Below are 27,213 nucleotides of genomic sequence, written 5' to 3'. Positions count from 1 at the left end.
TCTCACTTCCCTTCCACAGAGTTCTCTGTCCTTCTCAGACTAGTTCAGCTTCCCAGAAGAGTTTATCATTTTTCCCTGGCCAGTTCTGCCATTCTCCTCTCTTTTTCCAGAGAAGTTCCTTGTTTTGCCTAGGCCAATGTTGGCTCTCATTTTCTATCCTAGCCAGGGAGTTTATGAATTCTTACCAGGACAATTCTGATTTTTTTCTTTTTATTTCCAGCCAAATATTTAATCAGCCTTGTGTACATTTTCACTCACACATTTTCATGCATATACCATTTGCATATGTGTGTTTCCGATTACATTATGTGCCTGAACATACATGTGAGACACAGATTTGAGAAAGGAAAATGCCTTGTGGCCCTTTTTTAGAGCATATATATGTCTTCGTACAAGCATTCAAAAGACTCAATTTTCATAAACCTTTCAGACCTCAAACTAGGTGATCTCCATCAATCTACTTTCTGTCAGAATATATTTATTTAGTGTTGCCAGTGTGATGGAATGGGATGGCAGAAACGTATTGCGTAATAATCATCAAGTGATCTTGTGTTGTTTATCTGAAACATTTAACTAAAACGGCTTAACTCACGCTTCAGGGAGTCCCTATTCACTGTAGGGCCAATAAATTTCTTGGAGATATAGGAGTCTCAAGGCCCAACCCCACCTTTGCAAGGGGCCATATCCTGTTGTATTACATCTCTGACTGCACACATGCAACACACTGCCCCAGCCTCTTGTAGCATCCCACTCCACTTCTCCTAACAGTTCCCATTCTAATGTTAAACAGGCATAACATAATATGTACTCAAGCTTACATTTTTTATAATGATGTCACTATTGTTTCCAGGATGATCCACTTAGAAATGGGACGCAGGTTACTAAACTTCCATACATGCTTAAGGAGCACTGTAGCTGTTTTAAGATTGTTTCTGGCAAATTATATTGTGTAAAGCAGGATCATTTGTGAAATCTATCTCATGCATTGACATTACTGCTCTGATCTATTCACAGTAAGGTGTCCCTCAAAGTGTTGCACACAAAAGTTGACATGTTAAACGTAAACATACCAGAAATGTCACACATAAGCAAATTGAAAACCTGACAGCTTGGGAGCTTAGCTGCTTAGCTTTTAACAAATGCACTGCTGGAGAAGGACTTCTGGGAAATATCTGTGCCCAGAAGTACGATATCTGAAAGAAACACGTTAGTTAGATTCCTCACCTTAGAATATCCCCAGGCGTCAGACTGGATCCGGAAGATTTTTCGTCAGCAATACCCCTTGCGCGTCGCTAGGCGTCGTCTGCGGCTCCGCGTCCGTCGTCGGCGTCGTGCGCCGGAATGACGTCGTCGGAGTACTTAGACGCCGCCCTCGCGCGCTGACGTCAGTTCTTCTTTTTTCCGCGCCAGTAAGCGCAGATCCGGGAGAGCTACCCCTTTTAGTCTTTTTTGACTAAATCTTTTTTGATCACTTTTGATCCTTGTCTGTCGACATCTGGTGCCGGTAGGATGCCTGGGTTCAAGGCTTGCGAGGATTGCCATCGACTGATGTCGGTGACCGACCACCACCGCCGGTGCCTCTACTGTTTAGGCCCCGACCACGACGCGGAGTCGTGTTCCGATTGCCAGGCCCTGACTTCGAAGGCTCGGCGGGAGCGGTCCCGCAAGCTTCTCGAGCTTCGCCACTCGGCTCCGCGTCGTGCGCGATCCCGGTCCAGGAGGAGGTCCAAGGATCGCTCGCGGAGCCCTAGCCGACGCCACCATCGATCGTCGGGCTCCAAGTCGTCGGGTAAGTCCAAACGCTCTAAGAAGTCCAAGCGGCGACATCGCTCTTCGGACTCCCCTCGCCGGTCGCGCGACTCGGCCGAGGGTCCCAGTGGTTCCGCCCCCGCGGCTCCGGCGGAGCCGCAGGCGCCGCGCCCGTCCCCATACCCTCCGGTCCCTGGGACTAACGCGACGCCGGCGGAGGTCAGTGCCTTCCTCTCGGCCATGAGGAGCCTGGCCCCGCCGTCGACGCCCGCTGGCGCGCCTTCGTGCCCCGCGGGCTCGACTGGGCGACCCTGCCTGCCGGCGGCTTCGGCCCCGGCGCCGTCGACGACTCCGGTCTCGACGCCGCAGGTCCCCGCGGGGCCCATGCCTGGGCCCCCGTCGACGCCGGTTGACCTAACCACTCCTCCACCGGCGCCGGCGCATGAACCACCGACGCCGTCACCGGCGCCGCCGGCGCAGACGCCTACACCTCCGGTGCCGCCGACGCCGTCGCCGTTGCTGCCGACGCCGGACGGCGTCCAACCCCAGTTTAGCCCTATTCCGGACCCGGCGCCGCACCGGCGTCGACCGACGCCACGTCCGGCGCCGCTTGAGACCCTTCATCTCTACAGTCCGGCTCCGATCATTCCTCCTGTTTATCAGGAATCGGACGACGGGGGCGACTGGGAGGGGTTTGAGGACCCTCTGGCTGTTCAGTCGCAACTTTCACAGAACTGGGCAGATGAACTGGGGGAGGCCAGTGGTCTTGATACATCGCCAGACACTGGATTCACTTCTCCTCCGACTGTGGCTTCGGAGGAGGGTGCAGCATTTTCTGTGGTGCTGCGCAAGGCGGCCGCAGCCCTTGGGCTCGAGCTGCCTGCCGTGGCTGTGAGGACTAAAATCCTCACTGAGGTGCTTCACACCGCAGCAAGCTCCACTGAGCCTCTGCTGCCGTTCAATGAGGCGCTCACTGACGTTCTGCAGGGCACCTGGTCCAAGCCCTCCACAGTTCCTCCTGTGGATAGGAACGTCGCCAGGCGCCACCGCCCTGCTCCGGGCGACCCCAGTTTCCTGTCCCAACACCCCACCCCCGAGAGTCTGGTTATCCAGGCCTCTACCTCCCAATCCTCCTTCCCGACCGCTCCGCCGGACCGGGATTCCAAGAGACTCGAGCAGTTTGGCAAGAAACTGTTCTCGTCCCTTAGTTTGGGCCTGCGGTCTTTAAACACCGCCTGTCTCTTGGACCGTTATTCCCATTCTCTGTGGGATACGGTGGAGGACGTGCTGCCCCTGTGTCCGGAGGAGGTCCGGACACGTCTTAACCAGGCTTTGGCCGATGGGAGGGATGCAGCGCGGCACGCCATACGATGTGGGCTTGACACCACGGACTCGCTGGGTCGGGCGATTTCCACCACGGTGGCACTCCGTCGCCACGCCTGGATGCGGTCCACGTCATTTTCCGGGGATGTCCAGAACACCCTCATGGACATGCCCTTTGATGGCACTTGCCTGTTTGGTGAGAAGGCGGACAGTGCGCTGAACCGCTTTAAGGACTCCCGGGCTACGGCCAAGTCCTTGGGCCTCTCGGCTCCGCGGGCGCACACCTCCGCTTTTCGCCCCTTTCGTGGCCAAGGAAGGGGCGCCTCCTCACGTCCGCCCAGCCACCAGCCGCAGAACCAACCTGCGCGCGGTCGCGGACGTGGTTTCCGCCGTGGCGGATCTGGAGGACGACGTGGTCAGCCCACATCCACCCCGGCAGCATCCGCCTCAAAGCCTTCCTAGTCCGAGCTTTCAGGCCCATTCCACGCCAGTGGGTGGCAGAGTTCGCCATCACCTGCTCCACTGGCGGTCCGTTACATCGGACAGGTGGGTGCTGCAAATCGTCCGAAGGGGCTACTCCCTCCCCTTCGAGACGACCCCTCCAGCCATGCCACCGCATCTCGGGGGATCATTTGAATCTTCTCCGCGAGGAAGTTTCGGCCCTCTTGGCCAAGGGGGCCGTCGAGCGCGTTCCGAGTCCAGAAGTAGGTCGTGGTTGCTATTCCCACTACTTTCTGGTTCCCAAGAAGGGCAAAGGGGGCCTACGCCCCATCTTGGACCTCCGGAACGTCAATGCCTTCCTCCGAAAGGAAAGGTTCAAGATGTTAACCTTGGCTCAGGTTCTAGCTGCCCTAGACCCCGGAGACTGGATGGTAGCGTTGGACTTGCAGGACGCATATTTCCATATCCCCGTCCTGCCGGCCCACCGGCGTTACCTGCGGTTCACGGTGGGCCACGAGCATTTTCAGTTTACCGTGCTCCCCTTCGGCCTCACCAGTGCCCCTCGGGTGTTCACGAAAGTGATGGCGGTGGTCGCAGCTCATCTGCGCAGATCAGGGGTTCCAGTCTTCCCCTATCTCGACGACTGGTTGTTGAAGGCGGGCTCGCCCCAGGCAGTCGTCTCCCACCTCCAGACTACGGCGGATCTCCTGCATTTGCTGGGATTTTCCATCAACGTGCCGAAGTCACACCTGAGTCCCTCTCAGAAGCTCCTCTTCATCGGAGCAGTTCTCGATTCGGCGCAGTTCCGGGTCTATCCACCGGAACAGCGGGTCCGGGATATACAGGCCCTGATTCCCATCTTTCGGCCTCCTATCCTGGGTTTCGGTCAGGCTAGTGTTGCGGCTTCTGGGGCTGATGGCCTCCTGCATCCTACTAGTGCATCACACCAGGCGGCGCATGCGGGCTCTGCAGTGGGACCTGAAGTTTCAGTGGGCCCAGCATCACGGCAACCTGTCCGACCATGTCTTGATCTCGGAGGGCACTGCACAACAGTTGCAGTGGTGGCTCACGGACCGCGATTGGGTCATGGGCAGGAGCCTCTCCCTTCCCCAACCGGAGCATGTCGTAGTGACGGATGCGTCCCTCCTGGGCTGGGGTGGCCATATGGGAGAGGCGGAGATCAGAGGCCTCTGGTCTCCGGCGGAGTCTCGTCTCCACATCAACCTGTTGGAGTTGAGAGCGATCCGACTTGCACTGAAAGCCTTCCTTCCCTCTGTCAGGGGCAGTGTCGTGCAGGTGTTCACGGACAACACCACCGCCATGTGGTATTGCAACAAACAGGGCGGGGTGGGGTCGTGGACCCTTTGTCAGGAGGCTCTGCGCCTCTGGACGTGGCTGGAACACCAGGGCGTCACCCTAGTGGTTCAACATCTGGCGGGCTCTCTGAACGCCAGAGCGGACGAACTCAGCCGCCGGTGCATGATGGATCACGAATGGCGTCTGAACTCCGAAGTGGCGCAAGGTCTCTTTCTGCAGTGGGGAGAGCCTTGGTTAGATCTATTCGCCACCGAAGAGAACGCGCAATGTCAGCAGTTCTGCGCGTTGGAATTTCCAAGGCGGCACTCGCTCGGCGACGCTTTTCGTCACGAGTGGAGTTGCGGTCTGTTGTACGCCTTTCCGCCTATACCACTTCTGCCCAGAGTGCTGAAGAAGATCAGGCACGACCGGGCCCAAGTCATCTTGGTGGCTCCGGATTGGGCACGAAGATACTGGTATCCCGAGCTACTCAGTATGTTGACCGATCCCCGATACGTCTGCCCCTTCGGGAGGATCTTCTGTCGCAGCAGCAGGGGACGGTCCTCCACCCGAACCTGTCCAGCCTCCAACTCCATGCGTGGAGATTGAGCGGCGGCAGTTGATGCCATTTGACTTGCCTCCTGAAGTCTGTGATATCATTCTGGCAGCCAGGCGTCCCTCCACAAAGACGGTATACGCCTGCCGGTGGAACAAATTTGTGGCATGGTGCACAGCAAAGGCTGTGGATCCCCTTTCCGCCCCTCTTTCTGAGGTTCTTCTCTTTCTTCTTTCTCTGGCCCGGCAGGGCTCTGCCCTGGGCACCCTGAAAGGTTATCTTGCTGCCATCTCCGCCTTCTTGCGGCTTCCTGATGAGCCTTCTCTTTTCAAGTCCCCTGTGGTTACACGCTTTCTGAAAGGCATTACTCACACGTTCCCTCCTGTCCCTTTTGTAATGCCTCAGTGGGACTTGAATCTGGTCTTGACATTCCTGATGTGCGCTCCCTTCGAGCCTCTTCACACTTGTCCTCTTCGTCTTCTGACTCTTAAGACTGCTTTTCTGGTAGCCATCACCTCAGCTAGACGGGTGAGTGAGCTCCAGGCTTTATCTTCAAAGCCTCCTTTTCTGTCTGTTCATCCGGACAAGGTTGTCCTTCGGCCTCGTCCCTCCTTTCTTCCGAAAGTGGTGACTCCATTTCATCTTGGGCAGTCTGTCACCTTGCCCACCTTCTTTCCGCCTCCGCATCCTTCCAAAGAGGAAGAGAGGCTCCACCGTCTGGACCCAAAACGTGCGCTCTCCTTTTATCTGGACCGCACTAAACAGTTCCGGGTGGACGACCAGCTTTTTGTTGGGTACGTGGGCGTTAAGAAGGGGAAAGCTGTGCACAAACGGACCATCTCTCGGTGGGTCGTCTTGTGTATCAAAATTTGCTATTCTTTGGCAAAAAAGGACCCTCCTGTTGGGCTGCGCGCCCATTCTACTCGGGCCACAGCGGCTACTACTGCTTTGGGACGGGGAGTCCCTTTGCAGGACATCTGTCAGGCGGCGACGTGGGCTTCGTTACACACGTTTGCCAGGCATTATTGCCTTGACAGCCAAGTCCGGAGGGATGGCTTCTTTGGCCGTTCTGTCCTCCAGGACTTTCTGGTGTGATCTTGGTTCGCAGACCCACCACCGGGGATGGTATTGCTTGGGTATCTATTCTAAGGTGAGGAATCTAACTAACGTGTTTCTTTCAGATGAACAAGTTACTTACCTTCGGTAACGATGTATCTGTAAGAAACATTAGTTAGTTAGATTCCTCACCGACCCACCCATCCTCCCCGTTCTGCGAACTGACATCTAGGGTTAAGGTTATCCTTTTCAGGCCCCTAGATTTTATTTTTGGCACCAGTGTCGGTCTTTGCATGGCTCTGCGTTCCTGGCGCGGAAAGCTATGTACAAGAACTGACGTCAGCGCGCGAGGGCGGCGTCTAAGTACTCCGACGACGTCCTTCCGGCGCACGACGCCGACGACGGACGCGGAGCCGCAGACGACGCCTAGCGACGCGCAAGGGGTATTGCTGACGAAAAATCTTCCGGATCCAGTCTGACGCCTGGGGATATTCTAAGGTGAGGAATCTAACTAACTAATGTTTCTTACAGATACACTTAATGTACTTTCCGAATTCAACAAACTTGGTTACTGTATCACTGTGAAAAATGTATTTAGCTTCATTCAACTACAGCAAATGTATGAGCATAAATTTAAGTTGGGGGGAAGAATTGCCTTTATCTTAAGTGAATCCCACCAATTCATTAACGTGTAGTGGTTTCGCTGCAGTCTTCAACAGTTCATTAATTTACAAACTGTTGAAGACTGCAGCGAAACCACTACAGATGATGCCATCAAGCTGTATTTTCAGCTTCCCACGGTGCTCTTCATAGATCACTGAGCACTAGATTTAAGTAATAAAAATAAATCTGCAAGTCCTTTTTCTATGACTAGACTTTTGGTTGCTATCATTTTAAATTATTCAACGGTCACTTGTTCCTTCTCTTAGCTAAACATCATCTTGACTTGGGGTTCACTGTTTCTCTCAACTTAACTACAATGTACATTTCAAAAAAATCAAAACTAAAGGTTTCATCTTCCTAGTGTGAGGTAAACGCGAGCCTAATGCTAGCAGGGCTGCACGGAAGGGCCTTGCTACTCACTTTTAGGCATGCTTTGTAGCTTGAGATACATTCTAGTTTGCACACTTTATGGTAAATATTGACAGACCTCATTCACTTACTCATTCACTTACTTATTAATAGTACTTAATTTAAGCCAGTGGTTGTAGGTGGGGCCCGCCATTCAGTAGCACCAGTCGTTAGGTTATGAGCAAAACTTTGTGCCTGCCACTTATACTTTTACAAATGTATCGCTGCTTGTTAGCCATGAGTTTAGCACAAGACATTCATAGACAAGGTGTGTTGATACGAAAAATCCTCATTCTGAGGTGCTGTGTGTTTGACCTCTGACCATTTTGTGTTCACACCCTGAACATAGTCTCTAAGCCAGAAACCTTTTTTTAAAGGTGGTTAATCATATCTTTTTTAATTGAAACAAACCCTTGGATAATATTCTAATAGTATTTCTGCTCAGCTTTGATGACACAAGACTTACTCTATTTGTCACCAGTGAGCAATGGAGGTTGGTAGATGATGTTGCTTCTGTTGGTGCAGGGCTGAGGCTTTAGACCATATGAACCCCAAAGAGGAGGACGTTGGATCATATTAATTATATAAGCTCTATCCATAGGATACATTTCTTACTTTAATGTTTGATTTCACTTCTTGCTGATCTGATCCACCAATATCTGGCTTAGTGTGTGCTGCCTTGGGATGGCATGAAAAGTGACAGATGTCTGCAATGACATGTTAAGTCTTCTTCTGCGGTACTGGGTTGTGACTTACTCACCAAAAAAGCGCTTAAACGCCCTATCAGGGGTAATAAGCGCCATATAAATGCAAACCTTTTCCTTCTTCTATCCCTTTGCTATCCTTCTGATTCCAAATAACTGACTAACCTATCCATCACTCAAATTACTTTCATATTGCACTATACTAATTCAACACTAATCCGGAGTAGCATGCTACTCGCCGAAACAGCGCTTCAACGCCTCATCGTGGGTAGTAAGCGCTATATAAATGCAATTACAATACAATTACAATACAATACATGCGCTTAAAGGAATAATTTCCTTAGTTACGTGGCAAACTTACAAGCTCCCCTGCTTTTGTCTACCAAGGGTCGATGGCCATTGATGTGGTCAGAATGTATAATTATAATAAGCATCTAGTTCCAGGTCTAGGACCTCTCCTCTCAATTCTAGTGAAAACAGATGGCAAAATAACTGGGTTTATTGTGCTGACCCTATTGAGTCACTCTCTAGCAATCCATGTGTTGATCAGAAAAAAGCCTGTTCTGATTTGTGAAAATGAAGGGCGGATGGTGGATGGAGCTGTCCACTGGAGCGATGTTGACATGTACAGTACCAGTCTCTCTGACTTACTTCCATCTCCTTGCTTAGTGGCTTGGTAGTGTGGAGCACGAGTCAACTGGAATCCAGCCCAAACCCAAGTCTGGTGCCAATGGGATTGGTCATTCGGTAGTGCTCGAGCCAGCAAATCCAACGCTATCCATCAGCTGCAGATTTATTGAAGAGAGCAGATGAATATACCAGAGTGCAGGGTGCTGTTGTCTGTAGATTGGTATTTGATTACCTCTTCCAGCCTTGTAAATTGGGTGGGAAGTCGAATAATCCCTCCCTTGAAGTTGACACTTCAATGGGCACACATGCTACCATACCCCTGAATTCCATGCACCCGGACAGTGTAAATTATGAGCTTTGCAGGCACCAACGGTCAGCAGGTACGCTGAAGAAAATGCAGCTTTTAACATTGCATGAACAAGTTTATTTTCTGTGTATTTCATTTTCATAAAATAGTCGAAATGGGGTTCATTTTATGGTGTTGTTTTCTTGTACTGAATAAAATGAATTTCTTTGTGTGCTTTAGGAGGAAGAAATGTTGAGATTTTTTCGTATGTTGTAATATTCAAGGCTGCTGTTGACCAAGCCACAACCGTATTTGTATTCATTCTCAAATGGTATATTGCTTAGTGTGCTTTAAGAGTGCATTAGTGCAATGGCATTTCCAGTGCTTAATTTGTAAAAGATTAAGTGTGAAGGATCTAAGTTTTGCTCACAAGCCTGTAGCAAGTGCTTGCAATATCAGGGGTGCCGAATACCATTGCTGCATAGTCCTGATTCCTCGTCATCCCTCTTTAATCCACCACGAGACACCCACTGCCTCTTTATCTCACTCGTTCTGATTCCTTTTCATCCCTGCTTTATCCTTCCATTTCAATATGTTTTATTACATTATTTTAAAAAGAACACATTGGTAATTCTGTAACAGGGTTTACAACTTTACATTCACTCGCTTTTGCCTCTATAATTCTGTGCATTCCCTACCTGTCTTAACAGTCAAGAAGGAAAGGCTTTATCCTTTATTACTGTTTTCTCTTCCTTCTTCTCCCCCACCACCCACCAGGTGTTTTTCTCTGTGTTGCTTTGGGTTAAAGTGTAATTTGGAAAAGTATCTGCTGGCTACCAAAAATAAGTGTTGGTGGGCCCCACCTATAACCACTAGCTCAAATTAAGAACTGACTCATTTTACTTGTTTGTAAGCTAAAGGGTATTACACACTTATTAATGATTTAGGCATTTCCTAAAGTAACTTATTTTATGTAGCAACATTTCCACAACGTTGATTGGTTTATGACATGTATCTTTGTTAGTACAGCCCTATGATACCATTTCACACTTAGTTGACAGTGTTGTTTTTCATGTCTCTAAACTATAAAATGTGTCCTTTCTGGGATGTGTGCGAGACATTTTGTTTGTTTGAATCTAACTACTTTTTTGTCTTTTGTAATGATTCTTGATTTTGAATAAACCTCTATGGTTTTGACTTTGAAAAAAAATATATATATCCACACAGGAATCTATGAGGGAGGACAATCTGAGTTACAGACCCCCGCTTAAGAGGGAAGTAAGTGGGTATGGGTAGTTCCTTGGGGGCGAGAATGTGTGTGCTGTGCAAGTATGTTTGTGTGTGTGAAGGACAGCTCTGCCATGCATATGGCTTAAATAATGCAAATTAATGATTGGCCTTGCATTACTGCATTGACACCTCGATCTCAATCTATTCCACGGTCCTGTGGGGTAAGCGGCACATTCACTGCGAAGTGTCAGTAACTGTTAAACAATTGTAAAATGAAACGAGCAGCAGCCAGGGGCGTGGAGAGGTGTTTGTCACAGGAACAGCTGAGTGTCTCATCATATGGTAGCCTGGCCCCTCAGCCTCTCATGCAGCATAACTGGGATGCTCAACTGCAGAGTCCTACTGGAGGCTGTGATATGGTTGTGGTTTGGACTGGCGCTTGAGACCTATATTTTGACACATTGAAAGTACAGCTCTACTGATGCTGCACATTCAACAAGTCCTTGTTTGAGAACCCACTGTGACAGGCGGCAAGTCACCTGCAATGCCACGTTATACTTCACATGAGATGGGGTAGCTCCCTGATGCCTGCAGGTGAGGGACATGGATAGAGGTCAGTTACACACTGAAGGTATGAAATAGGGCTGGGTGGCTGAGAACGTCAGTGCAGGAAGAAGGCTGGGGTACTGAGAGAAGTGGAAGGGGCGGCAGGAGTTGTGTTCTTGATCGGGTGGAACTGGGCGCAGTGCTCTGGTTTATGTTCTTGATCTGTCTGACATGAGCAGTACCTTGCTTGGCAAAGGAAGCTGATCTGGCTTTAGATGTGATGTATTACTTACTGTGCCAGGCTCTCTATTTCCAAACAGCACTGATTAAGCAGTGCCGCATATCCCAGACCTGCTTCTGTCTTCGATTGCTGAGAGTTTAGCAGGCCTGCCCAGCACAGCCCTGCTTCTCACTTCCCTTCCACAGAGTTCTCTGTCCTTTGCAGACTCGTTCAGCTTCCCAGAAGAGTTTATCATTTTTCCCTGGCCAGTTCTGCCATTCTCCTCTCTTTTTCCAGAGAAGTTCCTTGTTTTGCCTAGGCCAATGTTGGCTCTCATTTTCTATCCTAGCCAGGGAGTTTATGAATTCTTACCAGGACAATTCTGATTTTTTTCTTTTTATTTCCAGCCAAATATTTAATCAGCCTTGTGTACATTTTCACTCACACATTTTCATGCATATACCATTTGCATATGTGTGTTTCCGATTACATTATGTGCCTGAACATACATGTGAGACACAGATTTGAGAAAGGAAAATGCCTTGTGGCCCTTTTTTAGAGCATATATATGTCTTCGTACAAGCATTCAAAAGACTCAATTTTCATAAACCTTTCAGACCTCAAACTAGGTGATCTCCATCAATCTACTTTCTGTCAGAATATATTTATTTAGTGTTGCCAGTGTGATGGAATGGGATGGCAGAAACGTATTGCGTAATAATCATCAAGTGATCTTGTGTTGTTTATCTGAAACATTTAACTAAAACGGCTTAACTCACGCTTCAGGGAGTCCCTATTCACTGTAGGGCCAATAAATTTCTTGGAGATATAGGAGTCTCAAGGCCCAACCCCACCTTTGCAAGGGGCCATATCCTGTTGTATTACATCTCTGACTGCACACATGCAACACACTGCCCCAGCCTCTTGTAGCATCCCACTCCACTTCTCCTAACAGTTCCCATTCTAATGTTAAACAGGCATAACATAATATGTACTCAAGCTTACATTTTTTATAATGATGTCACTATTGTTTCCAGGATGATCCACTTAGAAATGGGACGCAGGTTACTAAACTTCCATACATGCTTAAGGAGCACTGTAGCTGTTTTAAGATTGTTTCTGGCAAATTATATTGTGTAAAGCAGGATCATTTGTGAAATCTATCTCATGCATTGACATTACTGCTCTGATCTATTCACAGTAAGGTGTCCCTCAAAGTGTTGCACACAAAAGTTGACATGTTAAACGTAAACATACCAGAAATGTCACACATAAGCAAATTGAAAACCTGACAGCTTGGGAGCTTAGCTGCTTAGCTTTTAACAAATGCACTGCTGGAGAAGGACTTCTGGGAAATATCTGTGCCCAGAAGTACGATATCTGAAAGAAACACGTTAGTTAGATTCCTCACCTTAGAATATCCCCAGGCGTCAGACTGGATCCGGAAGATTTTTCGTCAGCAATACCCCTTGCGCGTCGCTAGGCGTCGTCTGCGGCTCCGCGTCCGTCGTCGGCGTCGTGCGCCGGAATGACGTCGTCGGAGTACTTAGACGCCGCCCTCGCGCGCTGACGTCAGTTCTTCTTTTTTCCGCGCCAGTAAGCGCAGATCCGGGAGAGCTACCCCTTTTAGTCTTTTTTGACTAAATCTTTTTTGATCACTTTTGATCCTTGTCTGTCGACATCTGGTGCCGGTAGGATGCCTGGGTTCAAGGCTTGCGAGGATTGCCATCGACTGATGTCGGTGACCGACCACCACCGCCGGTGCCTCTACTGTTTAGGCCCCGACCACGACGCGGAGTCGTGTTCCGATTGCCAGGCCCTGACTTCGAAGGCTCGGCGGGAGCGGTCCCGCAAGCTTCTCGAGCTTCGCCACTCGGCTCCGCGTCGTGCGCGATCCCGGTCCAGGAGGAGGTCCAAGGATCGCTCGCGGAGCCCTAGCCGACGCCACCATCGATCGTCGGGCTCCAAGTCGTCGGGTAAGTCCAAACGCTCTAAGAAGTCCAAGCGGCGACATCGCTCTTCGGACTCCCCTCGCCGGTCGCGCGACTCGGCCGAGGGTCCCAGTGGTTCCGCCCCCGCGGCTCCGGCGGAGCCGCAGGCGCCGCGCCCGTCCCCATACCCTCCGGTCCCTGGGACTAACGCGACGCCGGCGGAGGTCAGTGCCTTCCTCTCGGCCATGAGGAGCCTGGGCCCCCGTCGACGCCGGTTGACCTAACCACTCCTCCACCGGCGCCGGCGCATGAACCACCGACGCCGTCACCGGCGCCGCCGGCGCAGACGCCTACACCTCCGGTGCCGCCGTCGCCGTTGCTGCCGACCCCGGACGGCGTCCAACCCCAGTTTAGCCCTATTCCGGACCCGGCGCCGCACCGGCGTCGACCGACGCCACGTCCGGCGCCGCTTGAGACCCTTCATCTCTACAGTCCGGCTCCGATCATTCCTCCTGTTTATCAGGAATCGGACGACGGGGGCGACTGGGAGGGGTTTGAGGACCCTCTGGCTGTTCAGTCGCAACTTTCACAGAACTGGGCAGATGAACTGGGGGAGGCCAGTGGTCTTGATACATCGCCAGACACTGGATTCACTTCTCCTCCGACTGTGGCTTCGGAGGAGGGTGCAGCATTTTCTGTGGTGCTGCGCAAGGCGGCCGCAGCCCTTGGGCTCGAGCTGCCTGCCGTGGCTGTGAGGACTAAAATCCTCACTGAGGTGCTTCACACCGCAGCAAGCTCCACTGAGCCTCTGCTGCCGTTCAATGAGGCGCTCACTGACGTTCTGCAGGGCACCTGGTCCAAGCCCTCCACAGTTCCTCCTGTGGATAGGAACGTCGCCAGGCGCCACCGCCCTGCTCCGGGCGACCCCAGTTTCCTGTCCCAACACCCCACCCCCGAGAGTCTGGTTATCCAGGCCTCTACCTCCCAATCCTCCTTCCCGACCGCTCCGCCGGACCGGGATTCCAAGAGACTCGAGCAGTTTGGCAAGAAACTGTTCTCGTCCCTTAGTTTGGGCCTGCGGTCTTTAAACACCGCCTGTCTCTTGGACCGTTATTCCCATTCTCTGTGGGATACGGTGGAGGACGTGCTGCCCCTGTGTCCGGAGGAGGTCCGGACACGTCTTAACCAGGCTTTGGCCGATGGGAGGGATGCAGCGCGGCACGCCATACGATGTGGGCTTGACACCACGGACTCGCTGGGTCGGGCGATTTCCACCATGGTGGCACTCCGTCGCCACGCCTGGATGCGGTCCACGTCATTTTCCGGGGATGTCCAGAACACCCTCATGGACATGCCCTTTGATGGCACTTGCCTGTTTGGTGAGAAGGCGGACAGTGCGCTGAACCGCTTTAAGGACTCCCGGGCTACGGCCAAGTCCTTGGGCCTCTCGGCTCCGCGGGCGCACACCTCCGCTTTTCGCCCCTTTCGTGGCCAAGGAAGGGGCGCCTCCTCACGTCCGCCCAGCCACCAGCCGCAGAACCAACCTGCGCGCGGTCGCGGACGTGGTTTCCGCCGTGGCGGATCTGGAGGACGACGTGGTCAGCCCACATCCACCCCGGCAGCATCCGCCTCAAAGCCTTCCTAGTCCGAGCTTTCAGGCCCATTCCACGCCAGTGGGTGGCAGAGTTCGCCATCACCTGCTCCACTGGCGGTCCGTTACATCGGACAGGTGGGTGCTGCAAATCGTCCGAAGGGGCTACTCCCTCCCCTTCGAGACGACCCCTCCAGCCATGCCACCGCAGCTCCACCGTATCTCGGGGGATCATTTGAATCTTCTCCGCGAGGAAGTTTCGGCCCTCTTGGCCAAGGGGGCCGTCGAGCGCGTTCCGAGTCCAGAAGTAGGTCGTGGTTGCTATTCCCACTACTTTCTGGTTCCCAAGAAGGGCAAAGGGGGCCTACGCCCCATCTTGGACCTCCGGAACGTCAATGCCTTCCTCCGAAAGGAAAGGTTCAAGATGTTAACCTTGGCTCAGGTTCTAGCTGCCCTAGACCCCGGAGACTGGATGGTAGCGTTGGACTTGCAGGACGCATATTTCCATATCCCCGTCCTGCCGGCCCACCGGCGTTACCTGCGGTTCACGGTGGGCCACGAGCATTTTCAGTTTACCGTGCTCCCCTTCGGCCTCACCAGTGCTCCTCGGGTGTTCACGAAAGTGATGGCGGTGGTCGCAGCTCATCTGCGCAGATCAGGGGTTCCAGTCTTCCCCTATCTCGACGACTGGTTGTTGAAGGCGGGCTCGCCCCAGGCAGTCGTCTCCCACCTCCAGACTACGGCGGATCTCCTGCATTTGCTGGGATTTTCCATCAACGTGCCGAAGTCCACCTGAGTCCCTCTCAGAAGCTCCTCTTCATCGGAGCAGTTCTCGATTCGGCGCAGTTCCGGGTCTATCCACCGGAACAGCGGGTCCGGGATATACAGGCCCTGATTCCCATCTTTCGGCCTCTATCCTGGGTTTCGGTCAGGCTAGTGTTGCGGCTTCTGGGGCTGATGGCCTCCTGCATCCTACTAGTGCATCACACCAGGCGGCGCATGCGGGCTCTGCAGTGGGACCTGAAGTTTCAGTGGGCCCAGCATCACGGCAACCTGTCCGACCATGTCTTGATCTCGGAGGGCACTGCACAACAGTTGCAGTGGTGGCTCACGGACCGCGATTGGGTCATGGGCAGGAGCCTCTCCCTTCCCCAACCGGAGCATGTCGTAGTGACGGATGCGTCCCTCCTGGGCTGGGGTGGCCATATGGGAGAGGCGGAGATCAGAGGCCTCTGGTCTCCGGCGGAGTCTCGTCTCCACATCAACCTGTTGGAGTTGAGAGCGATCCGACTTGCACTGAAAGCCTTCCTTCCCTCTGTCAGGGGCAGTGTCGTGCAGGTGTTCACGGACAACACCACCGCCATGTGGTATTGCAACAAACAGGGCGGGGTGGGGTCGTGGACCCTTTGTCAGGAGGCTCTGCGCCTCTGGACGTGGCTGGAACACCAGGGCGTCACCCTAGTGGTTCAACATCTGGCGGGCTCTCTGAACGCCAGAGCGGACGAACTCAGCCGCCGGTGCATGATGGATCACGAATGGCGTCTGAACTCCGAAGTGGCGCAAGGTCTCTTTCTGCAGTGGGGAGAGCCTTGGTTAGATCTATTCGCCACCGAAGAGAACGCGCAATGTCAGCAGTTCTGCGCGTTGGAATTTCCAAGGCGGCACTCGCTCGGCGACGCTTTTCGTCACGAGTGGAGTTGCGGTCTGTTGTACGCCTTTCCGCCTATACCACTTCTGCCCAGAGTGCTGAAGAAGATCAGGCACGACCGGGCCCAAGTCATCTTGGTGGCTCCGGATTGGGCACGAAGATACTGGTATCCCGAGCTACTCAGTATGTTGACCGATCCCCGATACGTCTGCCCCTTCGGGAGGATCTTCTGTCGCAGCAGCAGGGGACGGTCCTCCACCCGAACCTGTCCAGCCTCCAACTCCATGCGTGGAGATTGAGCGGCGGCAGTTGATGCCATTTGACTTGCCTCCTGAAGTCTGTGATATCATTCTGGCAGCCAGGCGTCCCTCCACAAAGACGGTATACGCCTGCCGGTGGAACAAATTTGTGGCATGGTGCACAGCAAAGGCTGTGGATCCCCTTTCCGCCCCTCTTTCTGAGGTTCTTCTCTTTCTTCTTTCTCTGGCCCGGCAGGGCTCTGCCCTGGGCACCCTGAAAGGTTATCTTGCTGCCATCTCCGCCTTCTTGCGGCTTCCTGATGAGCCTTCTCTTTTCAAGTCCCCTGTGGTTACACGCTTTCTGAAAGGCATTACTCACACGTTCCCTCCTGTCCCTTTTGTAATGCCTCAGTGGGACTTGAATCTGGTCTTGACATTCCTGATGTGCGCTCCCTTCGAGCCTCTTCACACTTGTCCTCTTCGTCTTCTGACTCTTAAGACTGCTTTTCTGGTAGCCATCACCTCAGCTAGACGGGTGAGTGAGCTCCAGGCTTTATCTTCAAAGCCTCCTTTTCTGTCTGTTCATCCGGACAAGGTTGTCCTTCGGCCTCGTCCCTCCTTTCTTCCGAAAGTGGTGACTCCATTTCATCTTGGGCAGTCTGTCACCTTGCCCACCTTCTTTCCGCCTCCGCATCCTTCCAAAGAGGAAGAGAGGCTCCACCGTCTGGACCCAAAACGTGCGCTCTCCTTTTATCTGGACCGCACTAAACAGTTCCGGGTGGACGACCAGCTTTTTGTTGGGTACGTGGGCGTTAAGAAGGGGAAAGCTGTGCACAAACGGACCATCTCTCGGTGGGTCGTCTTGTGTATCAAAATTTGCTATTCTTTGGCAAAAAAGGACCCTCCTGTTGGGCTGCGCGCCCATTCTACTCGGGCCACAGCGGCTACTACTGCTTTGGGACGGGGAGTCCCTTTGCAGGACATCTGTCAGGCGGCGACGTGGGCTTCGTTACACACGTTTGCCAGGCATTATTGCCTTGACAGCCAAGTCCGGAGGGATGGCTTCTTTGGCCGTTCTGTCCTCCAGGACTTTCTGGTGTGATCTTGGTTCGCAGACCCACCACCGGGGATGGTATTGCTTGGGTATCTATTCTAAGGTGAGGAATCTAACTAACGTGTTTCTTTCAGATGAACAAGTTACTTACCTTCGGTAACGATGTATCTGTAAGAAACATTAGTTAGTTAGATTCCTCACCGACCCACCCATCCTCCCCGTTCTGCGAACTGACATCTAGGGTTAAGGTTATCCTTTTCAGGCCCCTAGATTTTATTTTTGGCACCAGTGTCGGTCTTTGCATGGCTCTGCGTTCCTGGCGCGGAAAGCTATGTACAAGAACTGACGTCAGCGCGCGAGGGCGGCGTCTAAGTACTCCGACGACGTCCTTCCGGCGCACGACGCCGACGACGGACGCGGAGCCGCAGACGACGCCTAGCGACGCGCAAGGGGTATTGCTGACGAAAAATCTTCCGGATCCAGTCTGACGCCTGGGGATATTCTAAGGTGAGGAATCTAACTAACTAATGTTTCTTACAGATACATCGTTACCGAAGGTAAGTAACTTGTTCTTTAACACAGTGGGCAGTGCCCTGCAAAGCGGTGTTGTTTAAATCACCCGAATATGGAATAAAACAACATCCGGTGAAGATCTGCTTCGCGTACTAATCTTAGAGAGAGAGAGAGAGAGAGAAAAACAACACACATGTCGAGAAACACACGGTCTTCAGCAGTGTCGCTCAGTTTCCCGCCTCCTGCTGCGAGTCTCATGCAGATGCTGCACTCTCTCCCTCCAGATATTTCCGAGAGTGTCATGCAGATGGCGCTGGCAGGTTCCTGCTAGCAGCCTGCTGCAGATGGCGATGACTGTCTCTTCTATCTTGTTTCCTGCTGAGAGTCTCAGTCAGATGCTGCAGCTGCTAGCAGTCTCTTGTCTTCAGTGGATGTGGCTGAGTGTCCTGTACTCTGCTGACAGTCCCAGCATGCAATACTGTGAGTCCAATTAAGATTCTGGCATTAGAGATGTCATCAGTGTTGTCATAAATGATGTGATAGAACATTTCATGTGTGATGTGATGTAAAATGTGAGTTCATAAACATTTCCTGTGGATGGTGAATTTCATTTTTATTTTTAGTTCAAAACGTTACGTTGCCACTAACATTTTCATCTTACTCTAATGTCACTTTAACCTTTGTTTTTTTTCAGTGAATTTCTAAGGTTTAAAAAATATATATAAATTAAGATAGAATTACAATTTCGAACTATAACTTCACTTTTACAAGTGGCTTTTCTTTGAATTTCTAGTTTTTTTTTAAACGTAATATTATATTACCATGTGTAAAGTCAACCACCTGTGGCCAATCCCCTGCAAGCAAGCAAGCAAAAAGCCGCACACGGCCTTCTGCCCGCGTTCAGGCCCTGCAAACGACCCCCCACACACAAGTAGCCAGCTTGCTTCTGGGGAAAGGGGTCACGCAGCCCACATCGCCAAGTCACTATTGGCCCTTGGGACCCCATCTCCTGGGGCCAAACAGATGGGGCACTTGCCCTACCCAAAAGGACCTCGGTGACACTATCCTCTGGACCAAAATCTAATTATAGGTGAGGGGGCGTGTGGGTCCCCTCCAATACCCTAAAGATGCCCCAGGGATCCCATACCCCAGAGCGAAGTATAGCTATATTAGAGGGGGCAGGGTGTTGCCCCTCCCTCAAGCCCAAATGGGTCCAGGGAACCCCATTCCCCAGGGCCATGCAATTTCTTTTTTAAATGCCTTCCTTGGTCACTTGTACTGGCAGTAATAGGACTGGTCAGCACAGTGACATATCTGCTCATGCAGGTATGCCCTCACATGTAATAATCAGCACCCTGCCTTAGGGCTGTTAGGCCTGCTGTAGGGGTGACTTACACATATTACATGCAGTTTTAGGTGACATGACGCACAGGGATGTGTGACATGTCGTGTTTTTATTTTTTTCTGCACTAAGACACGCAGCCTGCAATGGCAGTCTTGCATGTGCTTGGTGAGGGGTCCGGTAGGGTGGCACAATTTGTGCTGCAGCCCTTGGGGACCCTTAGGGCCCTAGGTACCAGAGTACCATTTACTAGGGACTTACAGAGTGTGCTATTGGTTTTGCAATTGAGGAAAGAGCTCTGACGCTGGGGACGTAGTTAGCAGGTACCCGGTGCACTTTCAGTCGAAATCACATCATGTACCAAGGAAAAAGTGGGGGTGGCCATGCCAAAAAGGGGCTCTTTCCTACAGAACACAAAAAGGCAAAAGAGAAAGAGAAACATAACAGTGACATCACTTTTCTAGCACACCAACCTGCACTCCAAATGTTTCCTGGTTAATATTTACTGTCCCTCCAATGTTAAAAATATATTCCCTCTTTCAAATCAGAAGATCAAACATGTTCTTTAACCATCCCTGCACTGTGGGTAGCAGTTTCTTTATTTACGAAGCCAAGAAAAGGTCCTGATTTTGATTAATTAAACAGACCAGGGCCACGTTTGATAAATTATTGTTTTACTAAAAAAGGGATGTGGTTGATAAATTGATTTTGGAAACCGTGGAAAAGGAATTCCTTCACAAAAATATGTTCGCCTAGTTTAGAAATTAAAGCTGTTCTTCCACTTTCTGCATATAAAAAAAAATGTGAACACAAAAAATACAAAAAAAAATCTCTGTGACAAAAATAAGACTCTTCTAGTAAAGTCATATTAGAAAGCAACGCAAATTGCAATTTTAGCAAAATATGATATCTAGTTTTCAAAAGAAAAATATCCTTTTCACCACTTTGTATTTTCTTGCCTTTAGGTAGAAACGCAATGTTGTTCAATTTAGCTTTTTTATTAAATGGTCATAAGAAACCAAGTAATCTAGTCTGTAGATGCTTGACTTGTACCCTTTGCAAGGGCATGTTGGTAATAGAAGTGCATATCCAGAAACCTAGAAAAGAAAGAGTAATGGCTACTTTTAAAATATAGGAAACTTCAATTACTCTTTTGTTTGTCTTAAGATCATTTTAATGGTTCAAATTGTAAAGGACCTAGCATGCAAAAGCATTAATGCAAATGTAATAAATTGACGATGTGTCCCAATTGTTAAATTATGCTAATAATCAAATACTTTATTAATGAACAGGCACCCATTATTTGAACGACGAGGGGACGATTTATACACAAATGTGACGATCTCGTTGGTTGAGTCTCTGATAGGTTTCGAGATGGATATAGTCCACTTAGATGGTCACAAGGTAAGCTTGACCAATCCTAATTGTTTATTCTCTTGTAGGTTTTTTGCAGTAATATGTATTTTTTCCCTTAATTTTGGTAACATACCTGTAAACTTATAGGTTTGCTTCAGTTTTAAGCCTCGTAATTTTCATTTTTTGAAACGAAAAACTACACTTTAGGACTTATTATGATGTTGTGCGGGCGTTGTGGAAAGGAACCGCCCGAACTTAGGTCGCCAATTCCGACCGAAGTATTAGGATGCGACCGCCCATAGGGCAGTCGAAACATCGATTCTACAATGGCAGCTTGTGCGGCGGGCAGAATAGGCCCACAGCACAAGCTTCCATTGTAGAATGGATGTTTGCAAACATCTCTGCACCGTGTGACAACCACCACATGGTGCCTGCCACACGGTGTAGGGATGTTTAGGGGAGCACCATAGGTGCCCCCTGGCCCCATAGCGGAGGACCAGTGGGAAGGGGGTCCTGCTAGGGCCCCCAAAGACCCTTCCCGATAGCCTTTCTATGTTGGAAAGGCTGTAATGGAAAGGCTGTTGGAAAGTCTCATCATAATCCCTATGGCAGAGCCGAGCCTGGCTCTTCCGTCATTAGGGGATTATAGTGGGTTCCGGTGCACGGACGGGCTCCTTGAGCCCTTTGGAAGCGCCGGGGATGGTCTGTCCACCTGGTGCCTCCAACCGTCTCATCGTAATGTGGCGGGCAGACTGCAGGGGCAGATGCCGGTGGGTAGGACGCCGATGTGCCATTGGTGTCGTACCCACCGACGACATAATCAGCCCCTTTGTGTTTTGTATGGCCTGCTGATCTGATTTTGAATATTTCAATTTAACATTTTTAGACTGTTCTACTAAACGACCACCACAGGCCTATCTTTTCAAGTCGTTGTGCAGCGTGTGTTTCTTCAGCTTTTTCATATTTGTACTTTACACATGAACCTGGTATTATCTGTTCCTGGAGGCAAATGATATGTGTTCCTCAAGTGCCTGCTCTCTCCAGCATCAGTCTTTCCCCTCTAGACAGTCCAGCCCTGTGTTCTATTGGCTAGGGCATGGAAATGTTTTTTTTTCTTTTTTTTTTTTTTTTTGCTGAATGACCACAAAGGTATCTTAACCAAGAGCTGATGTGACCGATTTTTGATAATTAATCTGTGTTGGTGTTCGTTATTTCTGAGGAAATCTGCTTAGCTTGTTTATATTCCAATGATTGCTATCCTGTGCATTGTCTTGCTCGATTTACACATACTCACCCAGTCAACCTCCAGGCAGTCTTTCTTCTGCCTTTACTGTCATCTGAGTGTAACATACTTCCCGGCCCCACAAAGATGATGATCAATTTACACAGCTGCATCAGAGTTTTTTACTCGACCTACTTTACTTTAATATTATATCTGCTTAATGTTTAACCATATGCTGTTTCAGAGATTTTTTCTACATACTTAGTGGCCTTGTCAATGGAATTGCTGGGAGTGCTTTAAGCACTTCCTTTTTCTTTTTCTCACCTCTTATACGTTATACTCTCAGCTTTTAATCTTAGTCTATTAATTGCTCAAATGAATAAGATTAAATATGTGTGGATTTTTGTTTTCAATTGCTGCCTCTTTATGTGTATATTTTAGGGCATGGCCAACACTGTTTCACCAAAATTCTTTGGAGCGGTTTAAAAGTACCTCATTTCCTCAATGTTCCTGCATTTCGGATTTTTATAATGGTACGACTACTTATTTGCCCTGGAGGGTCTCCATTCTGGGAAGTGCTAGACCGCCTTCTCAGCCAGAACCTGGTATTACTAGCTCAATCCTTATAATGAAGCAAGCTATGTATAGCTGCTGTAACATGTATCAATAGATCTTACAGACCATTGGCAGCTGGATCATCCTTGGTTGACAATAAACTGCAGCAGGTTTATTTGGATTTCCTTAGCTGTAGTTACATCATTTTTAGAATATCTGTTTTTCGAAGTTCAACCTGATTGTGGAAAGCCTACATGACAAACAAGAAACCCTACCATGGATTCCCTCACTCATACACTTCCCACAAACGTATGGTATTACTAGAATATCCTCATTGTGGGTCTCTGTAGGGGAGGATTTGAGAAACCTAGTCCCATGTTAAAAGTGGGTGGCTATCTTCCTTGTTACACATTTGTGCTGTTGTATCCATTGAATGACTGTACCGCGATTTGCATATTGTGATGTTTTTTAATAATTTGAAACAATAAAATTCTTATTTACCTGATACACATTTAATATCTCTGCTTATGGTCTTCACCTGAACTGTATGGTTCAACAATATTAACTGCATGGCTTCTCTCATCAGTCATCCTCAGATGTACCGCTAGGTTCCTTTATTGACTCCCTGTGTGTCCTTAGGGATCGCATCAAGAAGATAATACACACAGCATGGATATAACACCGCTACCTTCCCGGAGAGCTGGAAGCACGCCGAACTCGGCGCTCTACTAAAGAAGCCATCAGCCGACCCCACCGACCTCAAGAACTACCGCCCCATCTCGCTGCTCCCGTTTCCTGCAAAAGTCATCGAGAAGACCGTCAACAAGCAGCTGGCCGCCTTCCTCGAGACGAACGAATCCCTCGACCTCTCGCAGTCTGGCTTCCGGGCCAACCACAGCACCGAGACCGCCCTGATCGCAGCCACCGATGACATCCGAGCTCTGCTTGACAACGGAGAAACAGCGGCCCTCATCCTCCTAGACCTCTCCGCGGCCTTCGACACTGTCTGCCACCGTACACTAGTGCAGCGACTCAGCAACGTCGGAATCCAGGAGAAGGCACTGGAGTGGATCATCTCCTTCCTCGCCGGAAACACACAGAGAGTCCGCCTCCCCCCGTTCAGATCTGAAGCCACCGAAGTCATCTGCGGCGTTCCTCAAGGCTCCTCGCTCAGTCCAACCCTCTTCAACGTGTACATGAACCCCCTCGCAGACATCGCACGCCAGCACAACCTCAACATCATCTCCTACGCCGACGACACCCAGCTGATTCTCTCCCTCACCAACGACCCCGCCACCGCCAGAGCCAACCTCCACGAAGGGATGAAAGAGGTAGCCGAATGGATGAAGAACAGCCGCCTGAAACTGAACTCGAACAAGACGGAAGTCCTCATCCTGGGATCCTCACCCTCCGCCTGGGACGACTCCTGGTGGCCCCCCGCCCTAGGCAGCGCACCCAAACCAACAGACCACGCACGCAACCTGGGCTTCATCCTGGACTCCACCCTCTCCATGACCAGACAAGTCAACGCAGTCTCCTCGTCGTGCTTCAACATCCTGCGCATGCTACGAAAGATCTTCCGGTGGATCCCCACCGAGACCAGGAAGACGGTCACCCAGGCCCTCGTCACCAGCCGTCTGGACTACGGCAACTCCCTCTACGCCGGAACCACCGCCAAACTCCAGAAAAGACTTCAGCGGATCCAGAACGCCTCAGCACGACTCATCCTGGACATCCCCCGTCGCAGCCACAGCTCCGGACACCTGAGAGACCTGCACTTGCTCCCGGTCACCAAGAGAATCACCTTCCGTCTCCTCACCCACGCACACAAAGCCCTACACAACCAAGGCCCAGGATACCTCAACAGCCGCCTCAACTTCTACGCTCCCAAACGCCAGCTTCGATCGACCGGCCACGCCCTCGCCACCGTCCCCCGCATCCGAAGAGCCACCACAGGGGGACGGTCCTTCTCCTTCCTCGCCGCCAGGACGTGGAACTCCCTCCCGACCCACCTCCGCCTGACCCAGGGCCACCTCGCCTTCAGGAAGCAACTCAAGACCTGGCTGTTCGAGCAGTAGCGGACCCCCCTCCCCTAGCGCCTTGAGACCCTCTGGGTGAGTAGTGCGCTATATAAATGCTTTGATTGATTGATTGATGGAACTTGGGTTGCTCTGCACAATCCAGCCTTACCTCCCCTCTTCCATTGCAGAGTCCAGGCCATTGCCTCACCACATATCAGTAAAGGCAATACTGTTCCCATTGGCATTGGTCTACAGCTTTCTTCACTTAGCCCTATGAATAATAACCAAAATGTGTGAGCATTTATCCTCTATATTGAAAGAACTACAGTTGTTTACTTCTCCCTGCCGGAATCCACCAGTGGTTCTCTCTCTCTACTATGAGCATCTCTCTGGCCTCACTGGAAATCTAAAAGACTCAAAAGAACGCATACCACAACTTAACTTAAAATCCAACACAGGGTATATTTCACTCCCATAAGTTCTATTTTTGTACCGATCACTGACGCTTCCTGCCGAGAAACTCTTCCATATGACCAGGTACTGCAGGTTTGTTTTTTTACCCACTTGATCTGGCCATGCCCCGACATAGCTGAACTCTTGACAACAGTGTTTAGGAAATTAACTTAATGCTACTTTATTGAGTTTTGATAGTCCATTACTGCTCTACATAATGAACTAATAACTAAGCCCAGCAAAAACGATTCTGTTTGGAGTTTGTTACAGATGGTTCTGCTGTAGTCTAGATGCAGGATTTCTTTTTTGTAGATGCTTAAGGACCCTTTAACTGATTGCTTCATAGAAAAGGAACTTGATGAGTAGGTCTATAATTGAAGATTAGATAAAGGCAACATGGTTGCAGATGGACACAGGGCTGCTACTGCTGTGAAGTAGATATCCTGAATCCTACATAACTCACAACTAGCTGAAAGAAGCCATGTAGGTTTGGCAATGGCGGATAGCATGATGGGAGGACTTCTTGGTCTTGTCTAAATGCTTATTGGACTTGGGTGGGTTATACTTACTGCTGGATTTCCTATGACTGTGATTATTCTTTTTGAAATTTCTGGTCGTTGTTTGTGATTATTATGTCAGGGAAGATCACTGTCCCTGCGGGATGCTGCATATAAAAGGCTGGACTGACGAGGAGAAGGATCGGATTCTGATTTGACCACTGTAGTTTGATAAGAATTATTGTAACCATCACAATCCTTCCAGCTGGATTTTGCGGTCCATTGGATGCTGCTGATAATATTAGAAGAATACAGGTTTCAGACAGTGGCGTAACAAAGGCCACCGCAGCCCCTGCGGAGCACGGGGACCCCAGAGCTCCAGGGGGCCCTTTCAACACCGTATTCTGGTGTGACACCTCCCGACTGAGTCCAGAGGGGGGCCTCCATGTAGTTTTCAGGAAGGGGGCCCTCAAGTTTCTTTATACTAGTGGTTTCAGAGTGCCTAGCATCAAGGGAGGTCTGCTATGCTGTTGGCAGTTGCAGTCTTGTTCTTCTGTCTGGTCTGAAACCTTGGGGTTAGATTTGTGCTTTATATAAATGTGACCAATTAAATAAATAAATAAAAACTGGAAACATGAGGCACAAGTATCACTGGACAGAGAGTTTCCGTTTAGTTTGCAAGGCCTGGTCATCTATAGCTATATTTTTCAAGTACTGTTGATTTCACATGAATAAACATGGTTCGCTTTTATTATGGAAGTAATTATTAACTCTGAAATGAGTCCCTAAATCAGTGACGAGTCTTGTCAATATAATCTAGTAATTTCACTATCAAGCCCCTTTAGTAGCATTCATTGAGTAGGAGGGTGGAGGAAATCTCCAGCTGATTGATGGTCTCAATTGGTGCTATGTTTTGGTGGGTGGTGGTTAGCCTCCACCCCGTGTTGTTGTGTTTTTCATCCCTTTTTCTGGTCCCCCGTTTTGGCTTACCTTGGAAGCAACAACCCATGGAGCTCACCATCCAGAGGAACTGGATGGAGATATAGATGTGGGGGTCCAACGCGAGGTCCTGGATAAGGTAAACCTTCCCCCTAGAATTCAGCATTTTTCTTTTTTTTATGTTTTAAATTTTGATCTAGGGTGGCAGCTTCAAAGGAATAAAAAGTAGGTGGCCTGCTACAAACTCTATGGCAAATCCGGCTTCCCAAAATCGATGGCTGGCCAAGGTGACCACCCTGGATGGTGGACATTATTTAATCTCCCAGTATTTCTGTCTGCAAAACGATGCAGGAAAGCTACGTCCTTACTTTATAAAAGCAAATAAAAGTGCATTTTTGTTATTTGTTATTCTGTAATATTAAATACTAATTATTGTGTCTTCATTTGTTTCCTAGGTTCACATTATCCGTGACAAGATCACTAAACCAGGAGCAAAACTTTGGAAGAAAGGAGAAGGTCTGCCGAATTTTGACAACAACAACATAAGAGGGTCTTTAATTATTACATTTGATGTTGAATTTCCCAAGGAGCAGTTGACAGAAAAACAGCGAGAAGGTTTGTATGTGTGTTATTTTATAAGGCATGCAAAGTTAAAACAAAAGGCCAGCACATGTACCATGTATGTATGAGAAATTCATAGCTTTTTCCATAACTACAAGCAAGATTAGATTTTCAGGTAATGAA

At 50.0% G+C, this 27,213-nt stretch overlaps 1 protein-coding gene across 1 annotated transcript in view; it reads left to right on the top strand.

The window, feature by feature from the left end:
* DNAJB11 (DnaJ heat shock protein family (Hsp40) member B11) overlaps window positions 1–27,213 on the top strand; it is a 162,167-nt gene that overhangs the window by 131,227 nt on the left and 3,727 nt on the right. Inside the window, exons 8-9 of the mRNA XM_085648709.1 lie at window positions 20,719–20,830; window positions 26,925–27,084. Of these exons, the coding sequence (XP_085504835.1) occupies window positions 20,719–20,830; window positions 26,925–27,084 (272 nt within the window). The remainder of the gene's footprint in view (window positions 1–20,718; window positions 20,831–26,924; window positions 27,085–27,213) is intronic.

The sequence above is a fragment of the Triturus cristatus genome, chromosome 3_2 (assembly GCF_964204655.1).
Source record: "Triturus cristatus chromosome 3_2, aTriCri1.1, whole genome shotgun sequence".
In the NCBI taxonomy this organism is placed as follows: Eukaryota; Metazoa; Chordata; class Amphibia; order Caudata; family Salamandridae; genus Triturus; species Triturus cristatus.
The sequence above is the reverse complement of the archived record's forward strand: the minus strand, read 5'-3'. Positions and strand labels throughout refer to the sequence as shown.